Source organism: Balaenoptera musculus, chromosome 1 (genome assembly GCF_009873245.2).
Source record: "Balaenoptera musculus isolate JJ_BM4_2016_0621 chromosome 1, mBalMus1.pri.v3, whole genome shotgun sequence".
Taxonomy (NCBI): domain Eukaryota; kingdom Metazoa; phylum Chordata; class Mammalia; order Artiodactyla; family Balaenopteridae; genus Balaenoptera; species Balaenoptera musculus.
The window spans coordinates 119,306,035-119,331,591 of NC_045785.1; the positions used below are offsets into that span (position 1 = coordinate 119,306,035).

Sequence of the window (25,557 nt, forward strand, 5' to 3'; positions counted from 1 at the left end):
CAAACCTTTCCTCTAAAATAAGGAGCTCTGGTGCAAATGTCCTGCGGTCTTCCTACAGTGAAGCGCCAATCGGAGGCGGAGGACCCTCTGTATGCCACGAAGCCCGTACCCCAACGCTCTGCTGGGAGTACAGCCCAAGCAAGACAAACGCCTTGCGTCACCGGCGCGCGCAGGGTCTGGGGCGGGACACCTGCTCCGCCGAGGGGCGGGGAGAGCCCGGATTGGCTTGGGCCTTGTGCGACATGCGGCTCCGCCCCTCGGCCTATCTCACTCCATCCCCGCCCCGGCACCGCGAGCGGAAGGCGGGCTGCGATGGAGGAGGGGCCCAGCGCGAAGTAGATGACGCAAAAGGGAGGCGGGGCCCCGCCGGGCCCTGATTGAAGGGCTGGGGGCGCGGCCGGGGCGGGGATACGGGTCAAAGTATAATACTTGTGAGAAGCCTTGCGCGGTACCTGCTTCAGGGTGCGTGGTGATAGGGTGCGTGACCATGCGGAAAGTGGTTTTGATCACCGGGGCGAGCAGGTGAGGGCTCCATCGCGATCCTGGCGGCGGCGGGGCGGGGGTCCGAGGGAGCAGGAAGTACCGGGCCAGGACGACCTGCCGCCGACCAACCCCGGGAGCTCCCGTCGCTGACCCTGCCTCGGTGGGGACTATGGCCGAGACCCTGGCCCGGTCTTCCTTGGGTCCCACACTGCGCGAGGTACCGGACTTGGCCCAGTGAGGGGCTCAGTAACTGGTGCTTTGAATTAAACATGACAGCGGAAGGAAAACTAGAGCGCCACTAAGAGATGAGTGTCTCAGTGACGATTCTGTCAGTATCCAGGGAAAGGGCGCTTCCCACGCAGACCTCGCCTCCTTCCCGTCTTTGACTGTCTCATCACTGGTAATTTAATCGTGACCGGGTCGCCATATTTTGTATTCCAGCTGTTTTTTCTGTGCTAGACTTTTGGCCCTAGGTAAATTTCAGCGTCCATGAGCGTTAGAACAGTGGGGGGAAGAATCTCATTCCATGTAACACAGTGCTAGACACCTAGTATATATACTCTTCAGAAACTCAGAGAAAAGCAACTTTTTCCTGTTAAGGCATGGAAGGAGTGCAAGTAACCATACTGCCAATGAGTAATTACTCCAGGTTGGGCATTTGGATTCAGCCTCTTCTAGAGTGTGTTTTACTTCTCATTTGCAATTAAGTGAACTGTGTGGAGGATGAAAGTAACCAAACCATTTTTCTAATTGTTGCGTTTAGAGTTTTGCGGGGATTACGACTGAAGATATGTTAAATGTCATTTAAAATTAGTTCACTTTCAGTTATCTGGCCATGTCCATGTTAATTAAGCCAAACCTGGCAGGTGTCTGTAATGGGCAGAATTTTAGCGTGCCCTCACCTGAGTAACTTTAACAACTGGTTCGGTGCTTCCTATGTGGAAGTTGCTTAAATAAGTCAGACTTGATTTTGTGTGTTTGTTTCTTTTACAAATATTGTGATACGTGCAATTGTATACTTATAGTAAAGGCCTATTCTCAAGTGGGGATGAATAAACATAACTATATTTGATGCTCAGATTACTGATGGTACTAGGCTCTTTGCCTGGAATCAGCTTAAGTCTTGGAAGAAAACCCATTTACTCAGGTTTTCATTGTTATCAGCCAACCTGGTCTGAATGCTTTCGCCATTATATGGTTTCACAATGCTCTTTCTGAAGGAGGTCATTTATCTTTGACACTTGTACTCATCCCTGCTTCTCTCTCCTGGTACCCATCTTATATGTCCCATTCCTATCTTCTACTTAATCATGTTGAGTTCTTTCTCTTCCTGTTGGTTATTCAATCGTAGTAGTTGAGAGGGACTTGTATCTCCTGCCATATTACTTATACCTTTCCTTGAAAGATTCATCCATTCCTTATCAGGAATTTCTGGTGCTCCTGATGGTGGCCATGATACCAACAGATAGTAGAGCCCTTGCCCTTAAGGAACTTAAACAGCAGAGTAAAACATGCACACCGGAAAACACTAATAAGATGTTCTTTTCCACATTTGCTGGTGATGTACTGAATCACTTTCATGAGTGTCATAATCAGTGTAAAATGAAAACCACTGGCAGGATAAACTGTGTCTTAAAAGAAATGCTAAAGGAGAACTCTGATTTGCAGTCGAGTTATTTGGGTCATCGAGCTTTTGCAGAATGAAAGAAACACAAATGGGACAGCGTCCTGAGCCAGTGACTATTAGAGTTGGAGAGTTCCCCCTTCTTTACATAATTTTTGAATTCTTTCTGTCTACCTGGGCTCCTGGTTGGGGCTCAAGTTGACAAAATCAGTCTTCTGAGCCAGGGAGAAATGCTTCTATTTGGCACCATCTCATTTAATGCATATTCCGTATCTGAATTGTCCTTTCAGTGGCGTTGGCCTAGCCCTCTGCAGGCGGTTGCTGGAGGAAGACCATGAGCTTCACCTGTGCTTGGCGTGCAGGAACATGAGCAAAGCGGAAGCCGTCCGCACTGCTCTGCTGGCCTCCCACCCCACCGCCGAGGTCTCCACCGTGCAGGTGGATGTCAGCAGCCTGCCATCGGTGTTCCAGGCCTCCAAGGAGCTCAAGCAAAGGTATGCCTCTTGTGGATGGCTTTTCTCTCATGTGATTGTGCAACACAACAGCTAATAAAATAAGAGAGGATAGGAAAACCTAAAAAAGAAATAGGTGCAATATAAAAAGAAGTTACGCTGAGGAAATCTGTATAGAGTGACCCGTTATTGCCTCGCCTCAGTACCAAAATTTCATTCTCAGTCATAATCATGACCATTCCATGAAGATTAATTTATCAGTGTATTTTGACATGTGGTCAGTTGTGAAGCCTTATGTTAATGTAACTCCTTTGATGTTTGAATGCATTTTTTTGCATCTTTCCTTCACATAAGAACTTCATTAAGTGGTAGGGCAGGTACTGACAAGTGAAGAAACTTCCCCAGGCCACTAAAAATGTGTTCATACCTGGACAGTAATTGGCATGTAATAAACATTTGATAAATATTTAGTATATGAAGGGATAGAGTCCTTGGATGTATAAATTCCCAGAAAGTGTGTACAATAAATTGCATATGGGTGCACAATGCATTTTTCTGGAGAGAGAGGGCATGCTTTTTATTAAATTCTAAGAGGAATTTATGATCAAAAAGTCAAGAACCCTGCACTAGTCCATGCTGAGTCCTAGCAATATCTGGAATAATTAAATTTAATCAGTCATTTAATTTAATCAATAAATTATTAATTACATTTTTGTAATTGAGGCCGTCACAAAGCAAGAGCTGCTTTATTTCCTTGGACAATAAAATGAACTTCAGTATACATAAGGAAGGCCTTCTTGGTTAAAGCGTTGGCTGAAGAATAATAGTTTGCATTTTATATATGTTTATTGATAGCAATTTGCATTACCCTGTTCCACATGTACAAGTTACAAAGTGAAACTGGTTTACTTCGCCACAGTTTTCCCTGCAGCCTTAGCCCTTTGTAAATGAGGGTTTGCTCTCCTCTACTGCTGAGCTCCTAGAATTTTCTGTCACATTATCTTTCTGAAAACTGAGCTTTTCTAGGTTTCACATCTACTTTTCCATAACTTGTCTCCAAGTCTGTGAAACTGTACAGTCAGTGTCCTTACTGATTTAAAAACCCTCAAGTCGGGAGAGCAGTTATGAGTTTCAAGTCGTGTTTGCAGCCTTTCTATCCCCAAACCTTCTCAGCCAGTTGGCTCGCTCATCCTGTTTTGTATAGATTTAGTTATTTCCTTATTTAGCACAATAGAACCTTCATCCTCAGTTAGTCGTAGCCCATTTCAGTACAGTTTTGAGATTTCAAGTTGCAACATTCATAGTATTGACTATTCTTAACTGCCTTCAAAGGCTCAGGATAGGTTATCACAGTTTTAGTAATTTAGTATTTAGTAAGATATTTAGTAATTCGACCCAAACATAAGGGGGAAGGCTGTGGGGAAGAAGGCAGCACTAAGACGATGCGTTGTCCCAGCTGCCTGTCAGCATTTAAGTGCAGCGTTGATGTATTTATTTAATCCTCAAAACAGCTCTCTTTGAGGTGGGTGGTATTATCCGGATTTAGGAAATGATGGTTGTAGTGATACTGACAAATTTGGGAATATGTGACAGTGTCCAGATAGATCTCTTGCTTATACGAAGGATGTCTTGCACTTAATGGCCCAAATGGATATCTTCGACTATGGACCTAAATTTAGAGGCGAAGAGAGCTTGAGAAGGGCCCTTTCCAGTTGGCTGAAGCAGCACCATTTCTGATGCTGGTCTTTCCACCTGTGATACTCTGTTCTATTAGATATGTGCCGCTGAAAACTGATAAGGAATAGTGGTTCCGTTTTATCCAGAATAGAGCAATTGTGTCAGTCATTTAAGCTTTCAAGGGTACTATGCCATTTTACTGCAGCCAGGCCTGAATTTGGAAATTTGCCATTTCCACTTTTTGCTAAACATTCCCTCTCCATTCCCAGCGAGATTTGTTAGTATACTTAGATGAAAGTTTGCAAATTAGATCGCTGGACCCATACTGTCTTTGTGACTCTTACATGGATAACCTGATGGTATCAGTATGAGCAATTTAAACAGTCAGTTTATAATTAGAGCCATGCGGCTGTTGATTACTTATAGGATGATCAGGAAATGTCGTGTGTGGTGTGTATTGGTAACCATGTATGATCCTGAGGTACCAGCATTAGTAGCTGTGGCCCGTGTTGTCCTGGGTTATACGGAGGACATGGAGACAGTGTGGTGCACAGAATTCTAGGCGACATTTTGAATATTCATGGTGTCTGTAAGTATTATGAGCACAGGCTCTACTTACCTTGAACCTAGTTCAAAAAGAATACACTTAGATCAAGGTTTATGTTGGTGAAAAAGGCTTCGCAAGTCAGCATTTCACACGTGTCCTGGAGGGAGCCTATCGGGAGTACCTTACCCCCATTCAGCTTCTATAATCTCACTGTATTCTTGTGAGCTTTCATCATTTTATGACACAGAGCACCTGGCCATGAACAAGGAGAGGTTTCCACATGGATCTAATGCTCTAGTGGATATCTTGGCGTTCAGATTCCAGCACTGATGGATCAGATTATATAGATTTTACTTGTCAATGAGGGAAGATGTGAATAAAAAAAAAAAAAAAAACGCAAAAAACTTTCTAAGACCAGAAGGAGAGTGGGTTTAATAGAAAGTTGCTTCAGTGCCTTGTTGGGAGGACTAAGCTGGAAGGAGTATTGATCAGAGAAGATTTGACTTCAAAGCCCGTTATAGCTCTCCAAATTCTGTTTGAAGCCCCCATCAAAAAAAAAAGAATACTCAAATACTTACCATGGCTAAAGAAAAACTGTTGAGAAAGTAATACTGATGCTTTAGCTTGCTATGGCCATCTTTTTGGTTCAGAAAGTACTTCTGTCCTTCATAGGCCTTCTTTATTCTAGTTGCTCAAAGAGATAACTAACAATCTTTTCTTGGTTTTACTTGCAGGTTTCAGAGATTTGACTATGTATATCTAAACGCTGGGATCATGCCTAATCCACAGCTAAATATCAAAGCACTTTTCTGTGGCCTCTTTTCAAGGTAATTTCCATCTTCTAGGTGAACTGATTGGAAGGAAAGTGTTTATTACTTTGCCTAGTTTTGCCCTCAGTAGGATAACTTGAGGAGAGGAGGGGGTGTTGAGAAGAATGAAGACAGAAAGGGCGTGTTTCAGCCATGTCATGAAAGGAGGTTTCGTCTTTGTGAGGAATGTTGCAAGTCATGATTCTTATTGTGTTCTTGGTCCCCAGGACATTCTGAGTGGTTGGACGTTTTGGCAGGTCAATTTTGGTCTGCCTGACTGTGTCTGTTAGCAAGAACATTTCAGAACTAGGCAGAGTTGTCAGTGAGACTCTAATACCCAGGAAGGCAACTTTAGAAGCATTTCTCAGCTGTATGTCCGGTGCCCTGACCAGTAGGCTGGGGAAATGTACAGACCTAAATACCTTCCTGGGAGATTCTCAATATGCATTATTATAGTGGCTTCCAAAAATGTTTAACCACAACCTACAGTAAGAAATAAATCTTATTTTGTGACCCAGGGTACTTATTCATAAATAGATATTACTCTTACTGCATGCTATTTCCTATACTGCTACTTTTGTTTTACTTCTCTGCCATTAAACACACGCAGCCCTACACACAAAATTCCACGCTGGTCTTGACCTACGACATAGATCTCCCAGCAAATCAATTAGTATATTCGATGCTTCAAGAATTCCTGATAATAAAACAGCCTGTTTAACTTTGTTCAGCAGTTAAACGTCAGTGTTCAGGGGCATAGCTTGGCATAGCTATTATTCCCCCAGGGCAGTTGACTTGTAACCTGATTTGGAAAGAGGTGACGAGAGTTTTTGCAGCAGGTTTTTGAGAGACTCGGGTTCCTATTGGTAGTATGAGCTATAACTATGTAAGTCCTTCTGTGAGTTGGGGCAAGAAAGCATTTTTGCATTTGATTTAGTACTCATGATAACCCACTCTGAGAAATAGGTATTTTTGTTCCTGTTATTACAGAATCAAGGAAAATGTAGTTTTGGGGTGGGGGAAGGCAGGAGGGGGTGTCTGTTTAGTATCTTCAGTTAAAGAAGCTTTAAAAAGTCATGCAATTGTCTTCTGCTGTTTCAGAAAAGCGATTCATATATTCTCCACAGCTGAAGGAGTGCTGACCCAGAGTGAAAAGATTACTGCCGATGGCCTCCAGGAGGTGTTTGAAACCAATGTCTTTGGCCACTTTATCCTGGTAAAAAGGCTTTGGGCTTTATAAGCCAACACTTAGTGCTGTGATCCTAAACACTTGCACAGATAGATCACAGTGCTGTTTTGTTAAGCTCATTAGTTTATGGCTAGCATTAAATCTTTGAGTATTTAAATAAGGTGATCACTCTACTCTTTGAAGACATTGCTTAAAGCAGCCTACTGGTGTATTTTTTCTTTTGACATCAGCTTTAGAGATCGGAGAGAAAGTAAGGTATAAACACACAAGCACCTTCAGAAACAATGTACAGAACTGAGAAAGTGCACCAGTACTGTTCTAAATGGTCTTTGAAACTGGGCTTTGCATCAGATAGGATGGGGTGACAGGGAAGCCATTATTAAACAGTACTTCATGGTTCATCTTTTACTATCTTGATTTGTGATTTTTTTAAGCATCCAGTCTGGTGTGTTACAGTTTCAGGCAACTATAAAGTTAAGCAAGGGATGTGTAACTTGTCTAGGTTGTTCTGTGCTTTTGCCTCAGGTTTAATCTCACAGGACAGCTTTAATATCTAGATTAAGTAATGGCCAGATCTGTTGCCAGTTGCTTTTAATTCCTTGGTGCTAGAAGAACTCCTTCTAATGCTGGGTTTGCTTGCATAGAACTTGTATCTCTGACACTTTTATATTCATGATCACTTTTTTCACCTTAAACCTAATTTCCCTCAAAATTGGACCTCCTTGAGGACTAGCCTGTATACACATAATTTAAGATATACATAAACACTGGAATATTGTGAAACCACTAAAAGAAATAAGATAAATATTTTGCCCTTACATGGGATAGCCTCTAGTATTTCATAATTGAGAAGAAATAGCAGGTTGTAATATGTATAGTGTGATCTCATTTGTATAAACAAACAGAAAAATATATATCTTTACACATTGTATATACATGTATATACTATTTCTAGAATGATACAGATGAAATTGGGAACAGTGGATACCTTTGAACTGGGGTGCCAGAGCATCAGGGATGAGTGGGAGATTCATGTGTCATTCTAGATCCTTTACAATGACACATGAATCTTAAAAAAAAATACGTGGTATTACCTTTTCAATGACAAAAGTTAAAATATAGTTCAGGATGGGATTGAATTCTTATATGGTCATGTTTTATAACTCTACAGGGATTCATTATCTAATATTTCCTTTATCTTTTCATTATCCTCTCCTCTTTCTTTGCCCTCTTTTCAAATTACTAAATTAATTGGCAATGATAGAGGGTAAGTTAATTGTTACTGTTAATAGTCTGTTAATTTTTTGATGAATCTATTGTTTAAAAAATTAAGTTGTTAGGGAAATCTAGTATTGGGGTAATCCAGGTTGGGGGAATGGCAGAGGAGAGTTGTGGCCAAAGGCACAGTTATTATAGGTGTCCTTGTGACATGACTTATCCTTGTGTATGCTTATATAGGTAGGCCTGTCAGCAGGGGTTTTGGGATTGATTTATCAAATAAAATGATAGGAAGGTTTATGATGCCTTCCACTCTCTCCAAATTAGTTTTAGGAATCTTACAACTTTTTATGGATCACAAACTTGGATTCTATGTCCAGATGTAAATGCTTTATATAAATGCATCCATCCCCAGTTTGATTATAAATGACCAAACTTTTAGGGCTGTTAAAAGAGTAGAGAGAATTTCTGTAAAGTTCCAGGCACAGTGCAGTATTACAGTTGTGGAACCAGGTAACTGATTTAATCTCATGTTCATGAGTTCTCTTGATTGTGTTTGATGTAAATGTTCATTGCACATCTGGAAGCTTTCCTAGATTTTTCTTTAATAAAAGTTTTAGGATAATTTTAGATTTATAGAATTATTGCAAAGAGAGTTCCTGCATACACTATGCCCAGTTTCCTCTATTATTGACATCTTACATTAGTATGGTAGATTTGTCACAATTAGTGAACCAATATTGATACATTACTATTAATGAAAGTTCATACCTTATTCAGAACTCTTTAATTTTGTGTGATGTCCCTTTTCAGTTCTAGCACCCCTTCTAGGATACCACATTACATTTAATAGTCAAATCTCCTTAGGCTCTTCTTGGTTGTGATAGTTTCTCACACTTTCCTTGTTTTTGAAGACCTTGACAGTTTTGGGATTACTGCTCAGGTATTTGTGCATGGTCCCTTGATTGGGATTTGTCTGTTTTCCTCATGGTTAGATTTGAGAAAATGTGTTTTTAGGAAGAAGACCACAGAGATGGAGTGCCATTCTCATCACATCCAATCAATATGTTTTATCAGTATTGATTTTTTTTTTAACATCTTTATTGGAGTATAATTGCTTTACAGTGTTGTGTTACTTTCTGCTGTATAACAAAGTGAATCAGCTATATGCATACGTATATCCCCATATCCCCTCCCTCTTGCGTCTCCCTCCCACCCCTCTAGGTGGTCGCAAAGCACCGAGCTGATCTCCCTGTGTTATGCAGCTGCTTCCCACTAGCTAGCTATTTTACATTTGGTAGTGTATATATGTCAGTGCTACTCTCTCACTTTGTCCCAGCTTCCCCTTCCCCTTCCCCGTGTCCTCAAGTCCATTCTCTACGTCTGCGTCTTTATTCCTGTCCTGCCCTTAGGTTCATCAGAACCTTTTTTTTTTTTTTAAGATTCCATATATATGTGTTAGCAGACAGTATTTGGTTTTCTCTTTCTGACTTACTTCACTCTGTATGACAGACTCTAGGTATATTGATGTTCTTTTTGATCCCCTGACTTGAATCAGTGTTTGTCAGGTTTTTCCACTATTAAGTTACTTGTTTCTTTCTCCCTTTACATACTGTACTCTTTGGAAGAGAGTTACTATGTGTAGCCCACACTTAAGGGGTCGTGCTTGACCTCCTTAAGAGTAGAGTAGCTATATGACTTACTTGGAATTTTTATGCAAGGGAGATTTGTCTATTCTCCTCCACTTAAATCTTTATTCAATCACTTATTTATTGGCCTATTATTCCTCAGTAAAACTGAAAAAAATCATTTGTTATATCCATTCAGATTCATGGATATATATTTTCTCCTTTGTATTATAAATACTGCTTTATATTCTTGCTCAAATTATTTTAGTTTGGGCCATTGAGAGCTCTTTCAGTTGGAACCTCTATATCTTTTTTTAAAATTTATTTATTTATTAAAAATTTTATTGAAGTACAGTTGATTTACAGTGTTGTGTTAGTTTCAGGTGTACAGCAAAGTGATTCAGTTATACGTACATGTATGTGTGTGTATATATACACACACACACACACACACTTATCTTTTTTTTTTCAGATTCTTTTCCTATATAGATTATTACAAAATATTGAGTATAGTTCCCTGTGCTATACTTGTTGGTTATCTATTTTTTGTATGGTAGTGTGTATATGTTATTCCCAAATTCCTAATTTATCCCTCCCCCCGACCTTTCCTCATTGGTAACCATAAGTTTGTTTTCTATGTCTGTGAGTCTGTTTCCTAAATAAGTTCATTTGTATCATGTTTTTAGATTTCACATATAAGTGATGTCATATGATATTTGTCTTTCTCTGACTTACTTCACTTAGCATGTTGCTGCAAATGGTATTATTTCATTCTTTTTTATGGCTGAGTAATATTCCATTGTGGTGTGTGTGTGTGCATATATATATATATATATATATATATATATATATATATATATATATGTACTCCACATCTTCTTTATCCATTTATCTGTCAATGGACATTTAGATTGCTTCCATGTCTTGGGTATTGTAAATAGTACTTCAGTGAACATTGGGGGTGCATGTATCGTTTTGCAGTATGGTTTTCTCCAGATGCCCAAGAGTGGGATTGCAGGATCATATGGTAGCTCTATTTTTAGTAGAGCTCCTCCATACTGTTCTCCATAGTGTCTGTACCAGTTTACATTCCCATCAACAGTATAGGAGGGTTCCCTTTTCTCCACACCCTCCCCAGCATTTATTATTTGTAGTCTGGTATGAGGTGACACCTCATCGTAGTTTTGATTTGCATTTCTCTAATAATTAGCGATGTTGAGCATCTTTTCATGTGCCTCTTGGCCATCTGTATGTCTTCTTTGGAGAAATGTCTATTTAGATCTTCTGCCCATTTTTTGACTGGGTTGTTTGTGTTTTTTGATATTGAGCTGTATGAGCTGTTTGTATATTTTGAAAATTAATCCCTTTTTGGTTGCATCATTTGCAAACATTTTCTCCATTCTGTAGGTTGTATTTTTGTTTTGTTTACGGTTTCCTTTGCTGTGCAAAAGCTTTTAAGTTTAATTAGGTCCCATTTGTTTATTTTTGTTTTCATTTTCATTACTCTAGGAGGTGGATCCAAAAAGATATTGCTGCAATTTATGTCAAAGAATGTTCTGCCTATGTTTTCCTCTAGGAGTTTTATACTATCTGGTCTTACGTTTAGGTCTTTAATCCACTTTGAGTTTATTTTTGTGTATGGTGTTAGAGAATGTTCTAATTTCATTCTTTTACATGTAGCTGTCCAGTTTTCCCCTCACCACTTATTGAAGAGACTGTCTTTTCTCCATTGTATATTCTTGCCTCCTTTGTCATAGATTAATTGACCATAGCTGCATGGGTTTATTTCTAGGCTTTCTGTCCTGTGGAACCTCTATATCTTTGACATACCCTCATCATTATGGCTTTCTGGTTTTGTTTTGAGCACATCCTTTCTGGCACCACATGGTGTTTAAGACTCATCTTACGTATTTCCTATCCCAGTCTTAGAATCAGCCATTTTCCTAAGGAGATCTGTTTCCTTTTATTGGAGAATGGTATTAGAAACCAAGGTCTGGGTGCTTATTGCTGTTGAGATAGCATTTGCTTCTAGGCTCTCTCAGCTAACAGAGCAAGGATGTATCTATGTGCATACTAACCCACGTATGTATAAATATCTGTAAATATTTTGTAGGTAACCATCTGAATCTTTATTAAGCTAATCACGAGCTCACACTGATGTCTCTGACTCTAACCCCTTACCGCATAGATCAGTCTAGTCTCCTTCTCTTGCGTACCTGTGTCCCACTCTACCAATGACATACCTGTTCAATTCTAGTGTACATTTGTATCGGTTTCAAAATTGTTATCTAGTACTCCCCCAGTATATTTTGATACATTTTTTGTTTCTTTTATTCCTCATTCAGATTCGGGAACTGGAATCTCTCCTGTGTCATAGTGACAGTCCGTCTCAGCTCATCTGGACATCATCTCGTAATGCAGTGAAATCTAATTTCAGCCTTGAGGACATCCAGCACAGCAAAGGCCAGGAGCCCTACAGCTCTTCCAAATATGCTATTGACCTTCTGAGTGTGGCTTTGAACAGGAACTTCAACCAGCGGGTGAGGCCTGTCTCAGTGCTATGGAAATGGCAGGGCAGTGATTTCTGAACTCCCATTGATTTCCTAGTAAGATGGCTGGCTTTCTATTAACTATTGTAGTTTAGAAGATGAAATATTGTTTCTTGAGCAGGATTGCTATGAGGAGAAGATAAGACATGATGAAGACTGACAGTTGGTGTATAGGAAAGTTTTAGGGCCGAGATAATTAGCTCCTGACCTTTTAGATATATGGGGGTTCACTCACCATTCCATAGCTCTTCAAGAGCTATATTTTATATAACAGAATGATACTACTAACAATGTCAATAGTTACTGTTAAGCATTTGCTATGTTTTAGGTGCTGTCCTTTTTATCTATGTATGTCATTTAATACCTTTCCCATCATAGTGAGGTAGGTCTGAGTATTCCCATTTTCATATGAGGACACGAAAGTTTGGAGCCCCTTAAGTCATTTACCCAGAAGTCACGCAGCTAGTAAAGGGTAGAGCTCAGAGTTGAGCCCACGGCTAACTTCATAGCTTGGATTCTTCCCACTAAGCCATGCTGCCACCAGTGTTTATTATATCTGATGTTATAGGACAGTTGGTACTTAGAAAGCCTTCTGGAGAGTAGTGACCTTTGGTGAGGCTGGAGCTCTGTCTCTGTGAGGACCTGGGTTTTGAGAGCAGCTGTTGTCAGTCAGGCTGGCTCCTGTGGCCTCTGTGGTCTGGAACTTAGTGCTTCTTTGTGTGTCTCTCTTGCCCAGGTCCAAAATCTTAACTGGAAATCTCCAGTCTTTCCCATGGGCATTTTCCTTTGTTTGCTTTGACTGTGTATTTTGAGTGTGGCACTGGGGAGAAATTTAATTCCACTAATATTTACAAAAGACTGACCATTTTTAGGGTACTGGCTCAGGTTTAGAATCGAGGAGGAAGGAAAAATAAAAAGACAATGAAGAAATTATCTGCCCTTAAGGGACGTTCTTTGATCACGCTTTAGGTACAGCAATCTAAGCCTTATGGTAATGGTCTAGACCTGGTTGATTCTGCAACGGAGACCTTCATCAGGTGGAATTCTCACTTCTGAGAACTGGCTCTTAGAATCAAGCCTCTTAGTGAAGAGGGTGGTATAAAAGTAGAAGCTATGAGCATATTCTCTAGAAATGCATTTGAATCCTTGCTTTGTCACCAGCTTTGTAAACTTGGACAAATTATTTAATCTCCTTGTACTTCAGTTTCCTTATCTGAGAAACAGGGATAATAATAGTGCCTGCCTCATAGATTTGTTGGGAGGCTTGAATGATGGGATTGGTATGCAGCAGTCGCAGCCATGCTTTGTGCTCAGAATGTGTGTGTGTATGTGTGTGTGCGTGTGTGCATGTGTCTGCACACATGTGGGTGTGAATGGGTGGGAGGGTGTGTGCTTATGTGCATGCATACATGTGTGAGTGTGCCTATCCACATGCACATGTGTGGGTTTTTTGGGTGTGTGCATATGTATATGAATGTGATTGTGTATGTGGTATGTGTGCTTGGGTATGGGTGTCTGTGGTCATGTGGTCTGCACCTGTGTGTGCATGTGCTTATGTGTGTTTGTGTGTTGACTGTTCTTCTTCTTCTTGTTATTATTTGAGCTCAGTGTGTTGGTCCAGTTTTGAGCTTCCTCCTGAGATTTCTTGAGATGTTTAAAAACTTGTCACAACTGCTTGTCCTCTGGAAACTCCCTTTTAGGGGTCAGGTCAGAGTGGATTAGCTTCTCTTTTCATAATAAGCTCTGGGATTTTACTTGTCTCAATTGTCAAATAAGTTTTGGGATTTCATCTTTTACAGAAAAGGGAGATTTAGCTAATGCTGCCGCCTCCTAAAATCTGTGTGATTGTTTTGCAGCCTGTGATTTTTCTCCGTGGCTTTTATGAATAGAGAAGTAGCTAATAAAGAACTACCTCCCTTTGAAGCCTTGTATGACTGGAAGTGTTGTTAGGTGTGTACAAGCTACCTGAAAGACTGACCATCCATGAATGACCCCTCACACAGGCCTTGTGGAAGTACCCAGGGTCGTCCCACTCATTCCCTAGGATTAAACATGTGGGGTGACTGTAGTCTTGGATAAGACGGCCTCCTTGCTTGTTTCTTTTGTTGCTTAATGTCAGAAAGTTGTATGTGTTGGAAGCCCTGGATTTTAGTTCACAGATGTCTTCATTTAGGGCTGAAAAGGCCCTAACTGTTCCTGGCTAGTTCCCAGAATAAGAAATTTTCCTTAGCTATCTTTGGGGCAAAATATTCTTGGGGAGAATTTTTGGTCTCTAAGACTCCTGACTTTTTTCAGGGGACTGTTGGTAAATCAGGGGGACTCTCGGGGGCTGGATTATCCGTGTCAGGTGCCTCCAGGCCCTTGCAGCACTGAATAAAGGAAGAAGACCTTCCAGCTTTTGATGCTCAGGGTGCTTTCCGTCCCCTGAACTGACTGTGCTACACTGGCATTTTCTATTTTTGTTTAAAAGAAAAATAATAAGATTAAAAGTACTAAAAATAGGAATTAAAATGGTCAACATCAAAATAAGGTAACATGCAGTGAAAATTAAACCAAATAAACTAGTAAAACAAATCCCAGTGCTCCAAGGATTACTAAAGACCACCCAGGGCCTCTTCTATTACTAATATGTGCCGTATGTTAACTGGGGCTCTCTTTATAGAACAGATCTTTCTAAAATGATGAGTCCTGGGCTAAGAACCTGATTTAGAGGTCTTCAGTTGGAGGAGGTCTTTGTGGAACCACACACAGCCCTCATTCCTCTCTGATGCCAGGAGCTCCCAACTCAAGCTAGAGATATGGACCTTAAATACCTGCAGGGAAACAGAGACACAGTTGAGGTTTAGTTGTCTGTATTTACTAGATCAGAAACTTCTTGCAGGCAAAGACTTTAATGTGTATGACTTTTTTTAATCTTAACTGCTTATTTTGATTGGTCAACTGATCTTCAATTAAGCCAATAACGTGGAAAACTCAGGTAACTGGGTCCTACTTTTCTCGTCCAGCTTCAAGCTTGGTTATTCTTTGTTCTCTAAGTTTCTTGAGAGTAGAGACTTTATCTTACTATTTTTTGCATCCTGAGTGCCTCTCATAGTGAGTTCTCAGTACGTGATTCTTAAACTGAAATGGTCTACCCAGCTTCAAGGACAACTTAGAGCATAAATCCTTGATGCCCTGGCTTGCTGGCTCATTTGTGTATCTCCTTTATTAACTAACTAGCACATAGGTGACTCAAAGTATATTGAATTAAAATTAATTGCTACCTCTCTCTGTGTTCCCAGGGTCTGTATTCCAGTGTGGCGTGCCCAGGTACGGTGTTGACCAATTTGACATATGGCATTATGCCTCCCTTTGTGTGGACGTTGATCATGCCAATCATATGGCTGGTAAGTGATGAATCCTTCTTGTCTTAGTTTACTTAAGCTGTTCGAGTTGGAACCAAAAAGTTGTGTTTAAGGGTTGGGAAATAAGAAATTGAATCTGAAGGTGGCAGAATTCCATTTCACTCAAGGGTTTTGACGTTACTTAGTACGTAATCTCTGCTTCATACTACCTGATATTCCGACTGTACCACCATCTGAGTGTCCACTTTTCTTTAAGGGAATGTTTCTTTGATCATGCACCATAGATCCCAAGAGTTCTATGATTATATAATTATGGGAAACCTGTGTTCACATATTATTGAGACGTATATTACGCCTCAATAATATGTTATATACGTCTCAGAGACATATTAATACGTCTTTTGTTACCCAAACGTTATTGACTGGAGACGTTTCAATATTCATTTACATAACAAATCACCAGTGACAGGCATTAATTTCTGCAAAAATCCCCTGGTCAATAACGAGTTAAACGATATCAAACTGGATTTCTCTGAGCTTTTAATGTAGTCAGATGCATTAAAAGTTCCCCAGAAGTGTATGCTTGTGCATTGTATGATCATAGAATCATGTTTTTGCTTGTTTGTTTTGTATTTTGAGCATCTTGCAGGACCAGTGTCCTCCAGCACACATTAGAAAATGTTGCTTTTAGGAAATGTCCCTCCCTTGTAGAGCTCGGGAAAAAATATCCCTCCATTATAGCAGGCAGAGAAAAAAGATGAGAAGGAAATATGCCTTCATGTTAAAAGTGGTTGATTGGAGTAATGGAGATTAAGTGATACTTCTTATTTAGATTTCTTTATTTTTTGAAACTTAAAAAAATGCTCTATAATAAGAAATGCAGGTTGTCTTTTTTTAATATTTAAATGAATAATGCTTTTGTGACTCTAAACCACCACGCAATGACTCTGGTTTTCTTTTTCTTAGTTACGCTTTTTTGCAAATGCTTTCACGTTGACACCATACAATGGAACAGAAGTACTGGTATGTTACTAGAGTTTTAATAGATTGTATTCACTTCGCAGATGTAGACTGTAAGTTCACTGGCTTAGAAACAATCTTAACAGAAAAGATAAGAGAACAAGCTCTGAACAATCAAGGTCCTGTTTAGGACTAAGTTCTGAGCATTAGGAGTGAACTTTGAAAGTTTAGTATGTTTCATGGCACTGGGTACCGTGGTTGTGGGGGCAGCACTTCTGTAGAAGCAAACTACGTGAGCAGCCGGAGGAGAGCACGGCGTGGAATACTGCAGCGGCAGGCAAAGCGAGACGGTGGCTGGGCAGTCAGTGTGAGATTTCCTGTGGAGAAGGTGTGTTTCATGGGTCAAGAGTGGAGGCAACGAAGTCCAGCTCCATTTCCTTATGGGAAGATTCTCTTTTCTCTGTTAATATTTGAGAATCGAGTTGTTACTTTATTAGAAACCAAGTTCGTTTCCTTAAATCACACATGGGTGGATTGCATGTGTTTCCTCATCAATGGCAGACATTACTAACGGATCATAATACTCTGTTCTGTTTACATAAATGATGTCTCTGAGCGTTTTTCAACTCAAGGCCCAAAGACATCAACTACTGATGGATCAGAATCGTCATACAAGATGAAATTTATTTGTCCTCTGTGCTTTACACCATCTGGTTGAAAATCTGTTGTATTAAAGTCAGTTCTGTGTGTGTGTGTGTGTGTCTGCCTCACTCCACTTAGCTCCCTCAGGATTTTTGCTAGGCATCTTGAAAACCTGAGAGCCTAGCACTGTAGCGCTCATACTTAACAGATTCTTAAATCATAGCTGAATTGAAATTAAGGCAAACGTTATGGGAATTGACTTGGCACTCTTCTTTTGGTAAACATTGCAGAAACAAATGCATTTATTTTTTTTTATTTTTATTTTTTTAAATTTTAATTAATTAATTTATTTTTGGCTGCGTTGGGTCTCCGTTGCTGCGCGCGGGCTCTCTCCAGCTGCGGTGAGCAGGGGCTACCCTTCACTGCGGTGCACCGGCTTCTCAGTGGGATGGCTTCTCTCGTTGCAGAGCACGGGCTCCAGATGCGCGGGCTTCAGTAGTCGTGGCTCATGGGCTCAGCAGTTGTGGCTCGTAGGCTCTAGAGTGCAGGCTCAGTAGTTGTGGTGCACAGGCCCAGCCGCTCCGCGGCATGTGGGATCCTCCCGGACCAGCGCTCGAGCCCGCGTCCCCCACACCGGCAGGCAGATTCTCAACCTCTGCACCACCAGGGAAGGCCCAAATGCATTTATTGTAGAGACACAAACACAGTAGAAGCAAGTACTTTTAAAATAATTTTAATTCTTTCTTAATGTATATGTCAAACTATTTAAGATAATGAATAGTCCTTTAGGGTACTCATTCCGCACATTTATGTCCCTGAAAATCAAGTCTAGAGGTCAAGTATATATTGAGTGTCGACGGTGTGGAAATAGAAGTCAAAATCTAGTTAGAAGTCAAAATAGTTAGAAGTTACTAAGGAGCTTAGAGTCATGTTTAGAAAAAAAGAATGAATAGAGAAAACAGACAAGGAAGTAAGACATTCTGTCATCTGGTGGCAAGTACTGTAGGAGTAATCAGAAAGGAGGGTCACAGTGGGGCTGGACTAGCTGGAGGAGGCTTGCTTGCTGAGTCGGGCTTAATCCGGGCTCTGAAGGATAGGTTGGATTTGGATGAGATGAGCAGCATGACCCCGGTGTCACAGTTTAAAAAGTTTGTTGTGACCCTGCTGTAATTTCCTTCAGTGTGGATGGGTAGGATGTAATTACCACTTAGGGATGGTTATATATGCTGGTGGATACAGATGAGGGTTTGAGCACACCACGTGTGTAGCAAGAATCTCTTCAATCTTTGGATAAGTTTTATCTCCTTAAATGGTTTGAACCTGAGTGGCCTAAAGCACAGTGGTTAAGAATGTGCTATATATAATTCTATTACTATGGAATTATAGTAATTCTGTTCAAATTCCATTTCTCCAGTTTCTGGCTGTGAACCCTTGGGCACATTTTTTTCACTCATCTAAGCCTTTTTACTATTAACTATAAAATAGGAATTATAGGAGTAAATGAGAGAAGGCTTACTGTAAAGGATTCTGTGTATTTCAGCATTTAAGATTTTAAAGAAGACCATCTTAATGAAAAAAGTATAGTTCTGGCATGTGAACTGACAGATCAATGGAACAGAATAGAAAGTTGAGAATAGGCCCATAGCATACAGGGATTTGGTATATGATAATGATGGCCTTCCAAAACAATGGGGAAAAGATGGTTTATTCAGAAAATAATAGAATAGGATCTTTTCTTCATACCTTACAGTCAAATAAAATTCTAGGTAAGTTAAAAGATTTATCCATAAAAATTAAAATATATAGTTACTAGAAAAAAATATGGGGGGGTCACTCAGATCCTACAAGCTGCTTGGTGCTGCCAAAAAAAAACCAAAAACGGGGAAGTTATAAAATAATTTAAGAGTGTGGAGGCTTAGCTACTCCCAGTAACCATAAAAGAAAAGACTGAAAATTTTGATTAAATAAAAGTAAAAAAATTTTACATGACTAAAATTCTCACTACACATATACTTGAAAGAGTAACCACAAAATGGAAGAAAAACACCTGCTACTCATACCATAGATAAAGGGTTACATTTTCTTAATATTTAAGGAGCTTCAACAAATCAAGAAAAACAACCTATTGGAACAATAGACAAAGGACATGAACAGAGAGTTTTGAAACTGTTTTAATCATATGAAAAGATGCCTAATCTTACTCCTACTAAGAGAAATGTGAATTAAAACTATAATGAAAAACTGTTTTTCAACTCTGATTAGCAAAGATTAGAACGTTTGATAATGTACTATATTGGCAGGGGTCTAGGGAAATAAGCACTCTTCTACATTGCTGGGGGGAGAGCAGACTGATATAGCCTCTATCAAGGACTCTTTGACAAGATCATTCAAAATAATAAACACACCTACCCTTAACCCAGCAATTCCATCTTTGATATTTATCTTATAGATGTACTCAAACTTATATGGAATGATGTATTCATCATTCATCACAGTGAGGTTTGTAATAGCAAAAACTGGAAAGAACCTCTAGGTCTATCAGTTGAAAACTGATTACATGAGGTATGGCACATCCATGAAATGGAATACTGCGCTACTTTAAAAGAGAATAAAATTTTCATATACTGATTTGAAAGTATCTCCAAGGCCTGTTCAAGTGAAAAATGCAAAGTGTGGAGTAGTGTGTATATCTTGCTTCCATTTGCATAAGAGAAATGGATAAATATGTTTTTAAGCAAATAGATTTTCTTAGAAGGATATACAAAACGCTAGCATGAGTGTTTGCTTCCAGAGAGGAGAACTGGGTGGCTAGAAAATTGGGGAGGAAGACCTTTTACCATGTACATCTTTTGCAAGTTGTACGTGTGTGTGCTTATCTATTAATAAAGTATCACATCAGTGACCCATACTTTACTGTGGCGTGAGCTGAGTATCCACTCTGAATAAGCTCAGGTTCACATGCCATGAACTTTAATTTGGGGATTAAGAGAAGAGACAGCTAAAATATGTTTTTTTGCTTTAAATAAAATTTTCAAAGTATGCTATTAAGCAGGCTGCCCTGCTGTCTTCCTTCGAATTATAGTAGTGGTTCATGAAGGCATCACAATTAGCTGCTGCTGTTCAGGGGGACTTTGAGAATTTGTTTGGGGCTCTGTAAAGTGCTGATTGTGATTGTACATCCCCTCCAGCCTCACTCACCTTGAGCAGAAGAGAAGAATCATTGACACCCTCTTCTTTTCCAGGTCTGGCTTTTCCACCAAAAGCCCGAGTCTCTCAATCCCCTGGTGAAATATCTGAGTGCCACCACTGGCTTTGGAAGCAATTACGTAACGTCCAAAAAGGTAAATGTTTCCTTTGTTTCACTGAAGAGGTTGCTGCTGGGCTCCTGACCAGCCCTACCAGCTGCCCAGCTTCTCTCTCCTGGGGCTCCCGTCTCTGCTCACTGGCATCCCATGGGCCTGTTTTCATTTCTTTCTGTTCTCTCCTGCCTCTCAGCCATGGCACACCTTCTCTCCACCTAAACTGCTCTTCCCCTTCTTCTTTCTACTGATTCATTTCTACTGTTTATCCTTAAGATCACAGCTTTCATGTGACCTTTTACATCAGGTCACGTGCTTTCATGCTAGGCTTTTTTGATCTCTTATGCCAGTTCTGTGTAGTATTCATTCAGTAGCGGGCTCCCTTGTCCAAGGATAAGCTCCATGAGGAGGGGGGGATTGCACCCCCTTTCCTAGCATGTCCCCTTGCACATGGCAGGTGCTCAAGAAATGTGTCACAAGTTGGATGAAATATAAAGCATCTTTCTGAGTGAAGTTAGCTTCCCTTTGAGTGTTCAGTTCCACTTATGTCAACTATTAGCTTTCATAGACTGGTGTTTTGAAGAGGTACAGGATGGAGTTTGGAAAAAAAAATGAATGCTGTGTTTTGTAGACTCTGTGTAACCTAAAATGAAATTAAACATAGTTACAGGGGACATCCCTGATGGCCCAGTGGTTAAGACTCGGCACTCCCAATGCAGGGGGCCCGGGTTCGATCCCTGGTCAGGGAACTAGATCTCGCATGCCACAACTAAAAATGATCCTGCATGCTGCACCTAAAGATCCCACATGCGGCAACAAAGATCCTGTCTGCTGCAACCAAGACCCGGCACAGCCAGATAAATAAATGATAAAAATAAACATAGTTACATATTAGAAAAATGAAAAAGATTTTATTTTGACCCTGTAAGGATTAATTTTGTTGGTTTTTTTTTTTTTTTTTTTGGGCTGCATTGGGTCTTTGTTGCTGCGCACAGGCTTTCTCTAGTTGCGGCGAGCGGGGTCTACTCTTCCTTGCAGTGCACAGGCTTCTTATTGCGGTGGCTTCTCTTGTTGCGGAGCACGGTCTCCAGGTGCGCGGGCCTCAGTAGCTGTGGCTCACGGGCTCTAGAGCACAAGCTCAGCAGTTGTGGCGCATGGGCTTAGTTGCTTTGAGGCATGTGGGATCTTCCCGGACCAGGGCTCGAACCCGTGTCCCTCGCATTGGTAGGTGGATTGGTAGGTGGATTCTTAACCAGGGCGCCACCAGGGAAGTCCTAATTTTGTTGTATTTTTGTCATGAGTAAGGTTTACTTTAGCCTCCCATTTTTCACTGCCTAGCTTATTGTGAGGAAGAATCGGCATAAAATAAAATTAGATTGAAGCAAATAAGTTAGCTAAGTCAGAGTCAAAATTGTCAGTGATCTTGTCTATGTCAGTAGCTTGAGGTCCAAGGGGAACCAGGCTCTCTGCTTCCCGTGGTATATGTTTACTGAAAATGAACCTATGAACCTCCAGTGTTTTCCAAAATACCTTTTGTGGGATAGTTCCTTGAGAAGATTTGCAGAAAGCAGTTTGTCAGCCAAGTAAGTTTGAAAAATGCTTCATATTATATTTCCCTCTTTCAGAGACATGCACAATGCACATTAGCCCAGTAAAGGCTTTGAGAAGTTGATACAGTTAAGAAATAAGCGTGACATGTTTCATCCTGCTGTTTGCAAGCTGTTCTTGACTGTACGACTTTTTCTTTTTAAATTTTACATAATGCTTAACAACATCCCAAAGAACACACTTTGGGAACTCTATTGTAAACTAATGAGCTTACTTTTAGGCCCTCAGAATTTGTTTGAACTTACTATCTACTGATCTCGAAGGAATGATTGGTTTACCAAGGGGAGAAAATGTTTAATTCTATAAACCAAAGTATTTTATTAGCATTTCATGGAAATGCATTGCAGAATATGTTTTAACCTTTGATTAATTTTGGGAAGTCAGCTCTCTGCTCTGTTTAAAGGTTGGGTTGAACTAAAGAGAGCTATAATGTCTCTTCCGGTTACAACATGAAAAAACACTAATATGATTGAATGAATATAAACATTTTTTCCAAAATGTTATAAAGTTTTCTTTCATTTTTTAGCCTTTTAGCTTTATGAAGAAAGAGCCTTTTTTTTTTTTTTTTTTTTTTTAAGTTTAGGCTCTGTGTTGACTTGGAAAGAGATAACACTTTATAGGGGCTGAAAGTTTGCTTTTACATACAGTGTGTAAGTTAAAATTAGATTTTCTACATAAAACAGAAGAATGTAAAATAATAGTGGATTAAACAAGATTAAAGCTTAGGTTTCTCGCGTGTAAAGCAGTTTGGAGAGGCAACCTTAGGCTGGCCTGGCAGCTCTGCAAATTGTCAGGTACCCAGGTTCCTTCTGTCATCCCTGAGGTGTGGCCCTCATCCTTATAGCTCTGGGGAGCAGCATGGAAGAAGGGAGAAAGAAAGGGGTGCCCCATTCCTTTTAAAGAGAGTCCTGGGTAGGTACCACACAACACTTCCACTTAATCTCATTGGCCAGAACATAGTCACCTGGTACCACTAACTTCAGTGAAGGCTGGAAATGTAGTCTTTCATCTGCAGGGCAGTGAGCTCAGCTAAGATCAGGGCTCTTTTACCAAAGAAGGTGGATATTAAGTAAGTAGCAGTTGGAATTTTTTTTTTAATTTCTTGATTTTCCTCTTTTGGCCTTTTTTATATCACAGATGTTTGGTGTCTTCTGTTACTAGGTACACAGCGGTTAGGGGAGACAGCAAAGCTCAGATCTTTCAGTCTTGCTATTTAAGGGAAGCATCAGTAGGCTTGGTGAGTGATGGAGTTTGGATGGAGAGTTATTGTGTCCTCAGGATTCCTAACATTCCCCACATGGCTGCCACTGCAGCCCATTCCAGCTGGCCCTATTTTGGATTCGCTTACCTGTGTTATTTAAATGGCTCCCTTTTATTCAAATACTATTCATTTCATTTTTCCTTTGTAGTCATCCCTATCTTTGTTTCTTTTCCAGATAGACCTAGATGAAGACACTGCTGAAAAATTTTACCAAAACTTACTGGAACTGGAAAAGGATATTAGGGTCACCATTCAAAAAACCAAAAACCAGAGCTGAAAATGGTGCTCTCTGAGCACCCTTTTCATGCCTTCTGTGGATTCTGGAGCACGTGGGTTTCTGCTGAGTTGGATGATGTGCATTTGTGGTAAACTGTGAGCTCTGATTGTCTCTTTGTTTCAGAATTACCTCTATGACTGTGCATGTGTTTGTGCACGTGAGAAAAAGATGGATAAAATATCATATATTCTTAAGAATGGTGTTATATCAAAATTGTGCTAGTCACAATTTGTTTATTCTGCGAACTGGAGCCCCAGCTACACTTCATGGGATGAGGTGTAGACTTGAATAATCATGACACAGACACACACTGGTTCTCCTTTTCACCTGCCCCAGCAGGAGGAAATACTGCCCATTCTCTGAGTGACCATCTTAGCCTTGTTCCTTTCAAGTAGTTTTCCTAGGTCTTGTATCTTATTTCTTCTTCCATATACTGCTTTTACCAATCCTAATACAGATGCCCATGTAATTAATCATAGTAACAAAAGTATATGTATTTGGGCCACTTGAATTATTTTTTTCTTATTTTAAAAACGTCTTTTATTGAGATTGATTTAGTCCATGTTAATAGTGGGCCTGACCTTTAACACAATTTGCAAATTTGTTTATTACTGACCCACTCGTTTTCATGACATTTTAGTGGATGTAATCTTGCAACAAAAATGATTTATTCAGATTGTTTCAATGAAATTTTCCAATTGAATAATTACTGGTGGAATGTCTCCTGGTATCAGTAGTGGTCGAAAGTGGTTAGGACTTAGTTTGCATGATATGAAGACAAAATGCTAAGATGCCTAGATGTTTCAACCAACACCTGTAATATAATAGAGTTACAGTTTGAATGAGTTAATGTGAAAAATTATATGTAAATATAATTTCTTTACATTTTAAAGTATGGATTTTTGGTTATACTTTAAGTTTGTTGCTAAAGATATTTTTAATAACAATAAACATATGTGAAAATGAGGGCTGAACACTCCACTGTCTTCAAGAAAGAAGGGTAAAGTTGGAGAGCTGAAAGCAGAGCTGGTTTTTGATCTTCTGTTCACTCGCTGTTAATTGGGAAGAAGGACTTTATTATGGATCTCAAACTCTTCATCTGTGAAGGAATTATCTTTCTGCTTCCTCTGTTCCTGGGTATGAAGTGAGCATTAAATGCAATGATATATGTGAATGACTAAAGAGCATCTTTTGAGAATGATGACTACAAAGTTTTTATTAGAGATTAATAAGCCAGAGTGTCATAGTTGAAATATTATTGTGTAAGGCACTGAGTGACCACGTCGCATCTGACTGAGAGTTGGTTCTGTTTCCCGAATGTTTTGTTTTAAATTGAAGTACAGTTGACTTAGTGTTTCAGATGTACGGCAAAGTGATTCAGTTATTTATATATATGTATATTTCAGATTCTATTTCATTATAGGTATTACAAGATATTGAATATAGTTCCCTGTGCCATACAGTAGTTCCTTGTTGTTTGTTTTACACATAGTAGCATGTATCTGTTAATCCCAAACTCCTAATTTATCTCCCCCAGCCCTGCTATCCCCTTTGGCAACCATAAACTTGTTTTCTTTGTCTGTGAGTCTATTTGTTTTATAAATAAGTTCATTTGTATCATATTTTTAGAATCCATGTATAAGTGATATCGTGTGATATTTGTCTTTCTGTCTGACTTACTTCACTTAGTATAATAATCCCTGGGTCCATCCACGTTGGTGCAAATGGCATTATTTCATTCTTTTTTATGGCTGAGTAGTATTCCATTGTATATTGTATGTGTGTGTGTGTGTCTGTATAGCACATATTCTTTATCCGTTCATCTGTCTGTGGACATTTAGGTGGCTTCCATGTCTTGGCTATTGTGAATAGTGCTGCTATGAGCATAGGGGTGCTTGTATCTTTTCCAGTTGGAGTTTTCATCTTTTCCAGATATATACCCAGGAGTGGGATTGCTGGATCATATGGTAACTGTTTTTACATTTTTAAG

The 25,557-nt window shown here is 39.8% G+C and overlaps 1 protein-coding gene across 3 annotated transcripts; it reads left to right on the forward strand.

Annotated features, from left to right (window-relative positions):
• Positions 1 to 348: 348 nt before the first annotated feature.
• Positions 349 to 24,765, forward strand: HSD17B7 (hydroxysteroid 17-beta dehydrogenase 7). Of its 3 annotated transcripts, none has more exons than XM_036871951.1 (9): positions 356 to 522; positions 2,398 to 2,601; positions 5,518 to 5,610; positions 6,694 to 6,808; positions 11,973 to 12,167; positions 15,458 to 15,562; positions 16,487 to 16,543; positions 20,365 to 20,463; positions 23,466 to 24,765. In XM_036871951.1, exons 1-9 carry the CDS (start codon positions 488 to 490, stop codon positions 23,565 to 23,567), a joined length of 1,005 nt encoding a protein of 334 aa, XP_036727846.1. In that variant the 5' UTR covers positions 356 to 487; the 3' UTR covers positions 23,568 to 24,765. The 3 variants fall into 3 exon arrangements, 2 of the variants coding, with proteins under 2 accessions (XP_036727846.1, XP_036727852.1); XM_036871957.1 differs by lacking the exon at positions 356 to 522 and adding an exon at positions 729 to 883 and having other exon boundaries at positions 23,466 to 23,793; XR_005022205.1 differs by lacking the exons at positions 6,694 to 6,808; positions 16,487 to 16,543; positions 20,365 to 20,463; positions 23,466 to 24,765 and having other exon boundaries at positions 349 to 522.
• Positions 24,766 to 25,557: the final 792 nt, after the last annotated feature.

Bases quoted from the DNA above. Each gene is read 5' to 3' on its own strand.
- HSD17B7 (XM_036871951.1), top strand. From the start codon at position 488: ATGCGGAAAGTGGTTTTGATCACCGGGGCGAGCAG. The intron at 2,602-5,517 runs GTATGCCTCTTG...TTTTACTTGCAG, and splicing joins TCCAAGGAGCTCAAGCAAAG to GTTTCAGAGATTTGACTATG. The intron at 12,168-15,457 runs GTGAGGCCTGTC...CTGTGTTCCCAG, and splicing joins ACAGGAACTTCAACCAGCGG to GGTCTGTATTCCAGTGTGGC.